The 13,595-nt window shown below is 47.6% G+C and overlaps 1 protein-coding gene across 1 annotated transcript in view; it reads right to left on the bottom strand.

Annotated features, from left to right (window-relative positions):
• Nucleotides 1–490: 490 nt before the first annotated feature.
• Nucleotides 491–13,595, bottom strand: part of Glb1l2 (galactosidase beta 1 like 2) — a 33,180-nt gene continuing 20,075 nt past the window's right edge. Inside the window, exons 8-19 of the mRNA XM_051156098.1 lie at nt 10,611–10,681; nt 7,665–7,749; nt 6,294–6,431; nt 5,653–5,733; nt 5,015–5,121; nt 4,299–4,439; nt 3,952–4,023; nt 3,650–3,728; nt 1,950–2,037; nt 1,523–1,634; nt 1,052–1,168; nt 491–789 (exon numbers count right to left, since the gene is read on the bottom strand). Coding sequence (XP_051012055.1) covers nt 703–789; nt 1,052–1,168; nt 1,523–1,634; nt 1,950–2,037; nt 3,650–3,728; nt 3,952–4,023; nt 4,299–4,439; nt 5,015–5,121; nt 5,653–5,733; nt 6,294–6,431; nt 7,665–7,749; nt 10,611–10,681 — 1,178 coding nt within the window. The 3' untranslated portion in view covers nt 491–702. The remainder of the gene's footprint in view (nt 790–1,051; nt 1,169–1,522; nt 1,635–1,949; nt 2,038–3,649; nt 3,729–3,951; nt 4,024–4,298; nt 4,440–5,014; nt 5,122–5,652; nt 5,734–6,293; nt 6,432–7,664; nt 7,750–10,610; nt 10,682–13,595) is intronic.

Genomic DNA, 13,595 nt, shown 5'->3' on the forward strand with positions numbered 1-13,595 from the left:
AACATGGATGCGAGGTCGTTTCTGCTAAAACACCCAGCTCCTCCCCTGGGAAGACTGTCCCTCCCTCAGTGACACTCCTCCTCACTGAGGACAACAGCAAATGCTCTCTCCATTTAGGAAGATGAGTATAGAGCATGCCTGTTTTTCCTTAGGCTCAGTTTATCAACTGAGTGAATGTAGTAAGAGACAGAGTGAAAAGGAAAAGATGTGTGTTTCTTCCACATGTCTAGAACTCACAAGAGGAAAGTCAAAAACTAAAACAAAGCTGACTCAAATAAGACCCCCTCTCTCTTTGTTCTACAGTGACAAACCCACAAACTCAGGAGCACAAACAAGCTGTGTAGGATGCAGCCACGCCACACTGGGGATGCTCGGAAGGCCTGCCAGTGAGGCTTTCACTTCCAGAGGAGGACGGTACCCACAGAGCTTCAGCACCCTCTTTGAAGGTGATAGAAAATACATTCTCCACCCTCAGAGACAGCTCTAGGGCCCCATCCACAAAGCCTGGAGAGAAGCCATCTCTTTATGAGTGTGTCCCAGACAGTGCTACCCCATCTTCTCTTCAGTTCCGACAGGGTTAGGGTTTTGGACTGAGTTGACTATAGCCCTTCACTCCCTGAGGTTGCTAGTTCTGAAGACTTCCCCTGTAGGAGAGGAAGGAAGGAAGCTGCCAGCCACAGCAGGATCTGCTGGGACTGCTGGTCAGTGGACATACTGGTTCCTGCCCAGGTGGGGGATATCAGTAGACTGTACAATGGAGCCTGCCATTGTCTCCTCGAAAATGATGACCTGAGGGAGAAAAGGGCTGAGCTGTGATGGGTGAGAGAGCTCTGAGATAGCAGGATCAGAAGGAGTAGGATTGAGGCAGGAAGGGGGTGCTGGGGTCAATGCAGACTCATCACTGGCCAAGGAAAAGGGAAGGATGGGGAGGCTAAAACACCCACCCTCTCCTACTCGCTGGCTGAGCATTGCAGGGGCAGAGAAGCAGCTTGACAGCAGGGATGGGAAGAGAGATGCAAGGAAAAAGGAAGTAGTCTAGACGTAGTCTCACCTTGTTGAGTCCTTTGTCCAGCCAGACGCCTGGGAGGTAGAGAGTCTCCTGAGGTCCTATGTTCCAGTAGCGCCCAAGGTTGTGATCGTTGACGAGTACAACCCCCTTCACCCAGCCCTTCAAACAAAACAGGGAAGGCCGTGCCTTACCATGGGAGACACCCACAGTGAAGTGCAGACTATGTTCCTGAGAGCCTGAAGGGAACCAACATTAGACATCCATGGAGGCCAACCCACCCCTCTGCTGAGCCTCCCAGACAGTTTCCCTGTCAACCTCAGATTGTCCATAGAGCCCACACGGTGAGAAGTAGCTCAGCTCTGAGCTCATTCCTCTGACATGCCCTCTGACACAGGGTCCCTGTCATATGGGGGCAATACAGGGCCCACGTGTTACAGAGAACTCCATTCAAGCCAACTTGCCTCAGATCCCTAAGAAACTGGGAGAAGAGGGAAGGAAATGGGTCCCACAAACCTCTAACTTCAGGAACGTGTCAGAAGGGTAAATGCCAACTGACAAGGCACCCAGGAAGAAAGCAGGAAAGGTAGGTTCTTTGGGAATGGCACTCCACTTGTTCATGTCAAACCTGAGGACAGGATGTAAGCAGGAAAGGGGGGGAAGGACCATCTCACATCTGCTTCCAGACCTGTGTCTAGTTCCTACATACATCCCTCCCCCCCCAGCAAGGCCCCAAGCCCCACCCACCCCCAGCCAGGTCATAGGATGGCATCAGGAGATCAGGATGGATATTTCCCAACCTGGAGCCATGGGTTCCAGTGCTGCTCCTACCCCTCACCTTAGTAGGTGCCTTTGGCCTCTGGGTCTGTTTACAACTCTGAGAGATCCTGGCTCTTGCTACATATTAGCTATGATCTCATATACCAGACTCACAGGGACCCACCTCTGAAAGAACTGCTTTGTCATATTCAGGCTGTAGATTCTGAAGTCTTTCAGAGGGTTATTATTCAGATAGAGATTTCCAATTAAACCTGGAGAAAGTGGGAAAAGAAAGGTAAGCAAGCCTCAAATCAGGAGACAGGTAACATAGCCGCAGGCAGGACATGTATGGACATTTCAGGGAAAATGAAGCAATGGTTTTTCTAACGCATATGCAGCCTAAGGTGCCCTAAAACCTCCCCGGAGATAGCAAAAGTGTGGCCGTAGACAAGACCACTGTTTGACAAGCCCCAGGATTTGTCATAAACAGCAGTTCATCCAAGGACAGTGACAGAACTGAGATGTCATGGTATGTAACATCTGGCTTCTGGCTTCTTTCCAAGGAAAGCTGTGTTTGCTAGTGGTGACAGAGAGCCTAACCTTGTGGTACTATGAGGGTCTTCAACTAAGAGACCTGGTGACTCAACCAGAGAGAGACCCTCCATTCAGCCTAAGATTAAAGATGGCTGCAAAAACATCCAGATGGCAAGCAGCTAAGAGCATCACGATGGTCCTCCTCAGCTGCCCAGCACCTTAGGGGTGGAGACGGTCAGGCCTGGAGCAGCCTCCATGGTACGGACAAGCACATGAGCATATGAGCTGCAAACACTCAACTGGCCCAGAGAGCAAGATTCTGCAGATGGTCAGGGTATGCTCAGTTCAGAACCCAGGAAAATAAAGACTGGACAGTCTGATGGGTTTTTCTAACTCCAGAACAATGAAAAGGTCAGATGGGTCCAGAGAAGGACACTTAAGGGAAGCTGTAGGGCCTGTGGAGAAATACTGGAGAAGTGCGGAGGGTCTAGCGTGGTGGCATAAATGGATCTTCTGTAGAGGAATCTCAAGGGGTTGAGGCCACATCGCTTTCTGAGTGGGTACCAGAGGCTTTCAGCTGACATCCCGATGAGGGGAGAGGTGAAAGTTTCCTCTACCGCAAACGCAGACGGAGGAGAGAGAAATGGAATGCCATCAACCTTCTCACCATAGGAAGAGTTTATTTTCTCTTAGTCCCCTTCTGAAACTGCCCTGGAAACCAACCACATGTAACTATGGAAAAGAAAGGGACTAAAAACATGATGAGTGCAAAAGCCAGGGGCAGGGGCAAGCGTGGTGGAGGGATGGTCCTAGAGGGCCTGACAACAAAGTGCAGTCTGCCCATTGCCTGTCTGCCTTCCCCCTGAGCCAAGAAACACTGCCTTTGAGTTTTTCTGAGAGAGATGAAGACAGAATTCAGTTTGAAGACCCGAGAAGGCAGGGGCTCCTGTATTATTCCATGGGCTCCAGCACCTTCCCACTCCTTGCTCTTTACCCACAACCCTGCAAACAGAGAGGCCCATCCCCACCAAAGTGATTCAGCATAAAGAAAGACTAAGAGGCCAACTCAGCTCTTACGGAGGTTCCTCCCGGGACACAAGGACCATAGAGTTAGGAAGCACTCAAGGGGAAATGGCCAAACCCTCCTGACCCATTAGCCAGTACAGGCAGATAAACCAGGCACTATCTCCCTTCAATAAACCTCCATGAACCCCACCTTCCTGAAAGGGGTCCCCAGATCCACCTCCATGAAAGGGGCCCCAGTGGCCTATTGATAAGCTCGGTGATGAGCAGACAGACGAGTCTGGGGGGGTGGCGACAGCTTTTCTCCTGGTCTGTACTAGGACCCACCTTTGCGCTGACTGTCAATGTTATTTCCGTAGTTGGCTCGCCCACGGTTCTCCACCAAGATCCTCAGCATGGTGTAACCCTGCCAGGAGCACAGTGGGCAGTTATCACCACCGGAGAACTCAGCAATACTTGGGGATCTCTGTGTTGCCCAGGCATTCCCTATGCTCTGACAATGGGAGTGAGAACCCCCAAATGGCCAGAAAGCTAGGTGTGCCATTCTTCTTTCCAGATTCTAACTAAGTTGCCTCCTGGCTTCCAGATCTTCCTCTTTGACTCCTACCATGTTCTGTAGGATAACAAACCTGGGTCAAGGGGATGGTAATCTTCGTTGTTTTGTAGTCCAAGAATCCTATGGATACTCTATTCAAAAAGACCTGCCAAGGGGAGCAGATGAAAACCATGGTCAATAGGAGGAAGGTAAGAAGAGCCACTGCTAAAGAAGAAAACAAGTCTCACTGTGGGTACTGAAGAAGGCAGGGCATGGAGGAAAGTGAACACCACAGTTATGAGGGAAAGATCAGGAGAACTCTAGTTATCGGAGATAGCAAAGTTTACACGCTGGCAACAGCTAATCCTGAAGGCAGAAAATAAGGTATGCACTGCCATACCTGGTCGCTACAAAGTCCAGGGAGTTCAGAGATGCTCCTACCTGTCCTCTGTCACGCACAAGGCCACTGAGGACGCCAGATGAAAAGATGGTGGTCTCATACAGGACATACCCAAAGGCCTGCCCGTTACCATTGTTTATTGGTAAGTTCTCCATGTTGATGGGTAGCTCAGACTTGATTGGCTACATAAGACAAAAGAAGGCACAGGAGTCAAGCGGCTTCTAATTCTAAGTTTTTACACGAGCAGCAAGGACATCAGGGACAAGATGCAAGGGTTCTCCGGCCTCTTTTTTTTCTATTCTACCTTCTTACTAGCTTAAACTAATGGCTCCTATTGAGACACATAAATAAGGACAACAGGAAAATAGATTTCACTAGAGTCCTACAAACTTACTGGAATCCTTAAGCCACCATCATGTCATGGAATCCTGAGGCCAGCATCACAACAAAATAAACTGATACAGGTGCCCCCTTTCCTCGCCACAAGGGAAGAACCATCCCTTCCTCTCTTCCTTACCCTATTCATGGCCCAAATAAAGGCCCACCCCTGAGGCTAGAGGGGAGACCCCAAGCTCAAGCTCTTCTGTTCCCTCCCATTTCCCACTCCAGCACCACTGTATTCTCTTCACTCAGTTCTCTGGTGGGGTAGAGACCTCAATGCCACTGAGTAGCTTTGCTCACCCCAGAATTCCATTTGAAAGTTCCTGCATTCTGTCTGCTTGGTAACTATCCCTGATGCCCAGCCTGCAGCACTTACCTCATCAATGAATGGGAGAGCATCCCACAGTGATATGTAGAAAGATGGTCTCATTGGCTCATAGGCCATCTTAGGCATAAGCTCAGGTGGAGGAGGCAGAGGGACATCTGCAACAGGAACATGGTCCTCCCTTAAATTGTCAATCATGACTGACTGCATCCTCCAGCCTCGTACCCACAGCCAAATGTACTCCTCATCTTGGCACCAATATCAACCACAGGACCAACTCAGTGCTCAAACTGCTCTAAAACATGAGACTCTGGCAAGGGCAGGGCTTCTTCATGTCTTCTATATGGCATAAATAGGCTTAGTAGGAGTCAAACACAAGGGGCACAGTATGACGAAAAGAGTCTCTCAAACCTTCTTTGTCTAGAATGTTGGTTTTATCATTTACTTTTTACTTATTTATTTATTTATTTGTGTATTTGCTTATTTATTTGGAGCAGTGGTCAGAATTGAACACAGGGCCTTATGCTGAGAAAGACTTCTACCACTGAGATGCCTTTCTTAGTAGTCTAGGACCTTCTTGAATATGGATCAGCTGGAGTTGAGGGAGGATACAAACATAGCACAAACTCAAGGGCTCATAACAAAAGCAAGGGCCCCAGTGTTTGTTTGAATCTGCTCTTTATTTGTACCTGAGAAGGCTCCAAAGAGTTCTCGAAGCTTGGTGTATTTGGCAGTATAATCTCCAGCCTCTGTCAATACAGCATCATAATCTGCAAGACACCCATGGACCTTTCAGTCTCTCCTGACCCCAGAACAGTACGAAGGAAAGAAGAAAACAAAGAAGGAGGAGGAAGAATTGGGATGGGGAAGAGAGTCCTCAGACCAGCAATTTTGAAAAGAAACACCAAATTATGGTAGGAACTAAATACTACAAAAGTACCCATGAGCATGGCATGATACTAAATTTTTGACTGCAAGTAGATAAAATGGTGCATCTCTCCTACTCCCTGTGAACTCTAAGAGGGAGGGCCAAGATCATACCTTCTCAAGGGTCTGAGAGGGAGAAAGGCTATCCCCACCCCTCTCACTCTAGATATGCCTCCCCTCCCTTGGTCCTGAAAACAGCTTTCTCAGCAGAGCAAGCAGGTCACAGGGACCTTCTGCTGGAGAAGCTTAGGGGAGACAGTCAGATAAAGCCTTCATCTTCCCTGGACATTTCACAGCCAAAGGCATGAAAGGACCCAGAAATTGTCTCTAAAGGGTTCTCCATCAAAAGCGCCAGTCCTACAAACACTGGAGAGGGACAGGGAGATCTGTTGAGGATACTTGCCATAGCTGGTGACATCAGCCTTGTAGTCATTAAAATGCATGGCTCCATTTATGAAGCCAAAATTGGTGCCTCCATGGAACATGTACAAGTTGATAGAGGAACCAGATTTGATAATGGCAGACACTGTTTTGAAGACCTCTTCAAAGAGAGCAAGGAGGAATGATGTTTAACGTTAGTCAGAGCTCAAGGAAAGCCCCAAAGAGGCCTCCTGTTCCTTCGTATCCCAATCCCCACCAGGTCACTTCATCATTAGGTCATTCAGCTTTCCCTAGACAACCTGAAGCCAGTAGGCTGTTTCCATCCTACCAGATAGCATGTTTTCTAGTGGCTATTCTGTCCCTAGGAAATGCAAAAAGCTTGGGTCCCATTACACAGTAGTCCTGCCCATGTCCCTAATTTCTTCCTTAACTAGGAAACAGACCAATAATACTCAAGGAGAGTATCAGACAACAAAATAAAAGATCAGTTAATATATATTTGTGTGACACATCCAATAAATATGAACTTACTACTGTCTTAGAGAACTGGCAAATTTTAAAAATTATTTTAATACTCAGTGCTGATGAATCTACAGGAAATGAATATTCTCATTTCATAATGGCCATAGGCTGATATAGTCTTTTCTGAAGAAGAGTGGTAAATACATATATTAAAACTGTATTGATGTAGCAATTTATTCTTTATCATAATGAAATATATGCCAAGTGTACAAAACTTCAAGGATGTTTGCTTAAGTGGTATTCAATTAACAAAAGCCAACTCTAAGTAATCAGTAAGAAACTGGGTCACTAAACGATGGTTTAGTCATCAATACAATGGAGCTCTTCAAATTCTTTAAGACAATGATGTCTGATTACACGAAGTATTCCTATGTTCACTAGTATAGAATGGGTGTATGTGTGTGTATGTGTGTGTGTGTGTGTGTGTGTGTGTGTGTGAGAGAGAGAGAGAGAGAGAGAGAGAGAGAGAGAGAGAGAGAGAGAGAGAGAGAGAGAGAGATCAATCTGTCTCTAGCTCTAATTGTATTACATCGATGAAGATACACTAAGAGCTTCCTGTACTGTTCAACACAACAGAATGTTTGGTCTGGACTCAGGGACTTTTATTCCTTCTTTAAACTTTACTGTATTTCCTAGATGTTTATAATAAGCATGTGTTGCCTTCCCAATTACAAAAATCACAGAAAAGCAATGGTGATGGCCCTATTGTTATTACATGTCAAGTTTCTGAAATACCAAGAGCTGAGTATGAACTCAAATGATCCTAGAAGCCTAGCATCCTACAACTCCATACACAATGCCAGGGAATACAAGACAGACTCTTACCTAGGATCAACATATGTATTAGACTTAGACAAAGTAAAGTACTTACCAGAGGAATCCAAGATATTGTGGGAGCCACCCCATGAGTCAAACCACCCTGTCCAGTACTCCATCACCATCTTGGGTTGAATCCCCTGGGTACCATAAAATGAGAATTAGGCAGGCCGACTGATCAAAAGGGAAAGAGGGGCACGTTCCTTTGGCCTACATGGCCATCTACTTCTTCCCTGAGAGGCTTGTAGGTGCACAGCATAGAGAAAGATCATTCACCCACCACTTGTGGCCTCACCGCCAGCTGGTATAACATAGGAGAGGTGACCAGAGTCGGTGTTTAATGGGCTTTTGATGTTGCATATGGCCGATACTAGCAAGGACACACAAGTATCTGCACAAACTAAGCTTTCATCAGAATCTATCACATAATTAGGATGCCCTTTCCTACAGGTTGAGTTGCACTGTGGCTCAAGACAACCTTCACCAACCAGGGAAGAAGAATGTCCTATCCTGGATGAGCACGTCTGAGAGCCACACCATGGATGCAGACACACCAGTTAGTGCTTCCCTGAATCTGGGAGTCAGCAGGCTTCAGAGTGGGTTTTCTTTAAGTTCTGACTTAAACAGTAGCTCACAAAACTACCCCAGAGAGTCAAATCCTGGCAGAGCAGCTACTCACGGTGCAAGCTCTACAGCTGCACTCTGGAGTCATACCTTGGCTAGTCTTAATTATTACCTCCGAATACTGAGGTGACATCTGCTCTCTCCAAGCCTACAAAGATCATTCTGGGACTGTGCTTGGCTCCACCACGTTTGCAAAAGCTGTAAACACCTGGGCATGTGTAAAAGACTCATCTGCTAAGATCTTAGGCTCTGAGCCAGGAAGCATTCTCATTTGTTCAGTGACAGCTGATTAAGTGTCCTCTCTCTGGGCTGGCCTGACATTCGAAACCGCATAAAAGTCAACAGAACATATTCCAGAGAGATGGGCATAGTTAATGGTTCATGACATAGAAGGTAGCAATTGTCCCTAGATAAAAGCCCAACATAGCCACAAGATTTTCTTATTAGCAAGCTGGCAGCTTTGTTATTCTTTATAAACCATCCACATTCCAAAATACAGCATACTACACACACATTTAGTCACCCAAAGGGAGAGGCAGAGTCTAATTACTAAATCCCAAAATCTCCAGGGCCAACAGTGGGTGTATTTGCATAAGGGGTCTGTGGTTTGGGGAGAGGGTGAATGTCCACCCTGGACCACGTTGTCTTCCTCCAGAATGTGATGCAACCAAACTGACCATCTTCTGAGTACTTCATCCATTTTCTGTGTATCTCCTTGACCACAGACAGCAGTTAACAGTAGCGACCACACATGCTCGCTAGGAGAACTAGATGAAATGATGCATATAAATTCACATATACAGAAATACTCCAGAATCTCTAGCTCTAATGAGCTTTCTTCCTCACTGAGCACATATTTAAGGACTAATAGGTACCCCAAAGTTAACCAGTGCTGGGGTCTATAGTGTCCAATCAATGAAGCCCTTTAGACAAAACCACTTCTTTAAGAAAGGGCAGATGCTATAGGCCATACAAGAGAGTAGTTCAGAGCGCCATTCTGCTGGTAGGCCAGCCAGCCCAACAACACTGGATGTAAGTTGTCTATGGGCCAGCAGCAGACCCTCCTTCCATCACCAGTGCTATGCGGTGCTTTTCAAATCTTACCCTATTCAAATCTAGGTTCTTATTATACCTGGTCAACTAAAGGAAAAACAGAAACAAAGCAGAGCCCAACAGTGGCTCCAAAGTCCCACAACAGAGTGACCAAGTAGGTCTTAAGCAGCTCCCAGTATCTACCTGTACATCCCTTGGCAGCACTCAACTGCAACTCTGCTTAGCCACTTTGAGACTATATCCCTTCCCGAGTAGATAACAGACTCCACAGGGGCAGAAGCCCAGTGATCAGCATGAGGTAAGGCAGGCCATGTACAGCTACGGACAGAAAAGAAACCTAAGACATACTAGGAGAAAGAAGATGAGAAGAATGGGCTCCACCTGAGCCCACACATGGACATGTATAAGCCCTTCCCTCTGAGAATTCTACCCAAGATCAGGCCTGCTCTCCACCCAGGAGCCTTCCCACCCACTCTGGCCCCCACCTACACCGCAGGAGTTGCCATATAATACATACATACTCGCCTTACAGGGTACTGCCTGTCATGGTGGCTTCATGGGTATACCTGAGGGGACCATCTCTACTTTGAAAGGCCAACAGCTGGAACAATCTACTCAGTGGACCACAAGTATGGCCACCATATAGGCCCAGTATCCCCATAGGCATCTACCCATTGTCAATACACTCTTTCAGTTCCCCTTCAGGCTGAGGGCCGTGGCAGATATGCAATTGGTGGGGACAACCCGGGGCATTCACGCCTTCCAGTGAGCCAGGCTAAGACAAGCTACCTGTCCTACACATGGGATATAGTGTCTCGGCCTCAGTCACATCTGTCTGTTTAGGAAAGACACACAAACTAGAGACATCAGCTGGAATAGGGCTGTGTATGAGCATCAGTCTAAGGAAGCTGAAATATACCCAGAGACTGCTCTCTTTTCCTGACCTGCAATAAGCCAGGCCACCTGTCTTGTGGTTAACAGGAACATTTCCAGTGCCAATGAAGCCATAAAGGTTAAGGTTGGGTGCCTTCTATAGTGCAGGATGGAGAGGTTTCTTTTCTCTCTCAAGCTCTCAAAGTAATTCTGGGGTTTGTGGAGTCCATAAAAGCCAAATCTTTAAAAGGTGCCCTTCTCATGAGACCATGGCACACTTGGATGGTGCCCGTCTACACACCAAACTCTAGAGCAGGATTTCTAAGCTGCTTCCCTCCTGGCCATGGGGCAAGAGGCTGGGAGAGCTAAGAGCCCTTCTGCCCCATCACAGAACTCTGCAATCCCTGCCCTCAAGCTAGAAGATCCACGGTGTCCCTTGGGCTGGACCTACCTGAATAGATAGGAGAATACTGTTTAGTGTCTTCAGCTCCTCTTGTGACTGTAAGTTGATGGTAGCCAGCACTGGGACGACAGCGGAGAAGGAAACAAAGCACAGTCTTGAAGGCACAAAGGCTCTCTGAATCACCTGCTTAAAAAGCTAGTGCAGACACTGCTTCCCGCCTCCCATTATACACCGGTGCCTGTGATGCCAAAAGAGCTGCCTATATTGTTATTCCTAGAAACTCTACCATTCAATACACCAGAGCTCTACACTGTACCCCAAATGCAATGGCAAATGCCTTTGTATACCAAGGGCAATGATCTTAGTGAACTCATGCCTCGTTTCTTGACAAGGACTCACTGGCTACTCTATTCCATGGTGTGTTTATTTTAAAAGTTTAACCAGTATTGTATACAGTTTTCCATAAGCAAAATGCACGCTCAAGAATAATGTTACTTCTGGTTAGCGGCTATGACTCTGCCACAGCCACAGGCAGCTGCAGAACTGACTCGAGGGATCCTTGCCTGTTACTGTCCACTTGAAGGGTCACTTTTAGACCAATGAGCTTAGGAGTTAACTAAGATAGGATGGCCAGCCCCAGCCACTGTCCAGGATCTCTGGCCATGATAACCCTAAAGAAAACAAAGCTGAGGCTCAGAAGGTACAAAAACTTCCCTCATGGTCCACAATCTGTGAGCAGCAGACTCAGGCCCCTACCCACCCCAAGCCACCATCCTGCGATGTCACTGTCCTCCAGCAACCCACGCGGGAAGACCTTGTACCTAGAACCTCCCCTTTCTTTTTTTCATTCTTTTTTTAATTAATTTATTCAGATTACATCTCAATTGTTATCCCTTCACTTGTCTCCTCCCGTTCCTCCCTCCCGCCTTCTTTCACCCTATTCCCTCCCCTAGGTCTGTGACAGAAGGGGACCTCCTCCCTCACCATATGTTCACAGCCTATCAAGTCTCATCCTGGTAGCCTGCTTACGCTTTCTCTGAGTGGGTTAGCCACTCCTTTCAGGAAGCCTGCTTGAAAGTAACCATTAAATCTCAGAGTGAACCAGTGCTCGGGGCTAGCTGAACAGAGTGAACCAGTGCTCGGGGCTAGCTGAACAGAGTGAACCAGTGCTCGGGGCTAGCTGAACAGAGTGAACCAGTGCTCGGGGCTAGCTGAACAGAGTGAACCAGTGCTCGGGGCTAGCTGAACAGAGTGAACCAGTGCTCGGGGCTAGCTGAACAGAGTGAACCAGTGCTCGGGGCTAGCTGAACAGAGTGAACCAGTGCTCGGGGCTAGCTGAACAGAGTGAACCAGTGCTCCTCGGGGCTAGCTGAACAGAGTGAACCAGTGCTCCTCGGGGCTAGCTGAACATATGCCGCTACATCCTCTTGTAATCCTAACACTACGTCAAATTCAAGAAAGAGATGAGGAAGAATGCAGAAGGGATGTGAGCAGAAGCAAGATGCCAAGGGAATGCTGGGAAAGTGAAAAACACAGGGGGCACAGCAGGGGCCCAGGGCAGGTGGCAGATTTGTTTCTTTCTACCAGACCGCACAAGTCCTTCACTGTGAGTGCCAGGAAGGGGCCCTGCCTCCGTCTGCATACACCCTCCTGCCTTGCTGTCAAGCCTCCTTTGCACCTGAGTCCATCCCCTCAGTGGGGCTCACATGCTCTTAGAAAACAATTCCCTGGGAACATGGAGGTGAAAAGAAGGGAAAACTGAAGGGCTCCTGAGCAAGGAGTTTCCTGCACCATCCTCACATCTGTTCCTCAAAAGAAGCGAGCAGCTCTTCTATAGGTGTTTGAAAACGGTATCTAGACACTGATTGCCTAATGTGACCAGTCCCCATGGTCCCATTACCCCCACAGAAGGACTCCTGTTCACCTCCTCTACCCATCTTCAGAGCTTCCTCTCCCCACAAAGAATATAAACAGAATATGGCAAGCAGAACTATTAAAGGGAACAAATAAAATGCTTAAAAACAAAGGAGGCATTAGGACTGGCACTTGGGAGACCTTCACTGAGACCTCCATTAAGACATCGGCTAAGAGAAAGAGAGAGGGAGACAAGGCTAGGGACAGAAGTGAGGATGGGCTGCATGTGTGGCACATGCTTGTAGTCCAGTCATCTCACCACTCAGGACAGCGGGGCAGAAGCATCATGAATTTGAGAACAGCCTGAATTACACAGCATGAAAGGGGAAGGCGGGGATGGGGAGGAGAGAGAAGGATCTAAGATGACAAGAAAAGCAAATGGGATAGTGAGTCCACTGAGGGTGAGAACTGAGCACTCTGACTGGCCACCTGACTCACACCCCGCCCGTGGACCTGCTGCCAAATGCACAGTCACACTGAATTGCACCAGCAGGAAAGAGGAGGCAGGAGACCAGGGGAACCCCAGCCATCCACTAAAACAGGAGGACGGTCTCAGCATCCTAAACCAATAGATACAGAGTCCAGTAGAAACAGGAAGGTGAAAGTTGGAAAAAAGGTTACGGTTCCAGATGGCTGTGTCTAGGAAACTGGGCAAGGAGGAAGGTAGATTTCTTGATATGTATTTTAGTATTTTACCGATAGGCCATGTGAATGAATGCTTTAACTATTTAAATTAAAAATCATCATTCAGGCCAATAGTGGCCTCGGGGGCCCATGGGTTGGAGCCTGAAGGAGAAGGTGGGTAGGAATGGATAGAGCATCTTCTAAGGCCTTTTCAGACCTGTCTCCTGCCCAATTGCCCCTTCACCTGTACCTTGGTAGCAAACATGGGTAGACACTGCCACCTCGTGGAAGTAACAGGAATCACTATTGATCTCTGTCACATTCACTCTGCTTGTTTGCTGTAGATAAAGAGCCCTTTCCTCTCCCTCCACCCAGAGTTCATTCCCAGAAGCAACCAAGCCAGCTTCTCTGAGAAGGCTATCAAGACAAAAGTCCCCTTCTACAAACAGATCAGCCTAGAGAGGGCAATATAAACAACAAAACAGACACAAGGAG

Source organism: Acomys russatus, chromosome 14 (assembly GCF_903995435.1).
Source record: "Acomys russatus chromosome 14, mAcoRus1.1, whole genome shotgun sequence".
In the NCBI taxonomy this organism is placed as follows: Eukaryota; Metazoa; Chordata; class Mammalia; order Rodentia; family Muridae; genus Acomys; species Acomys russatus.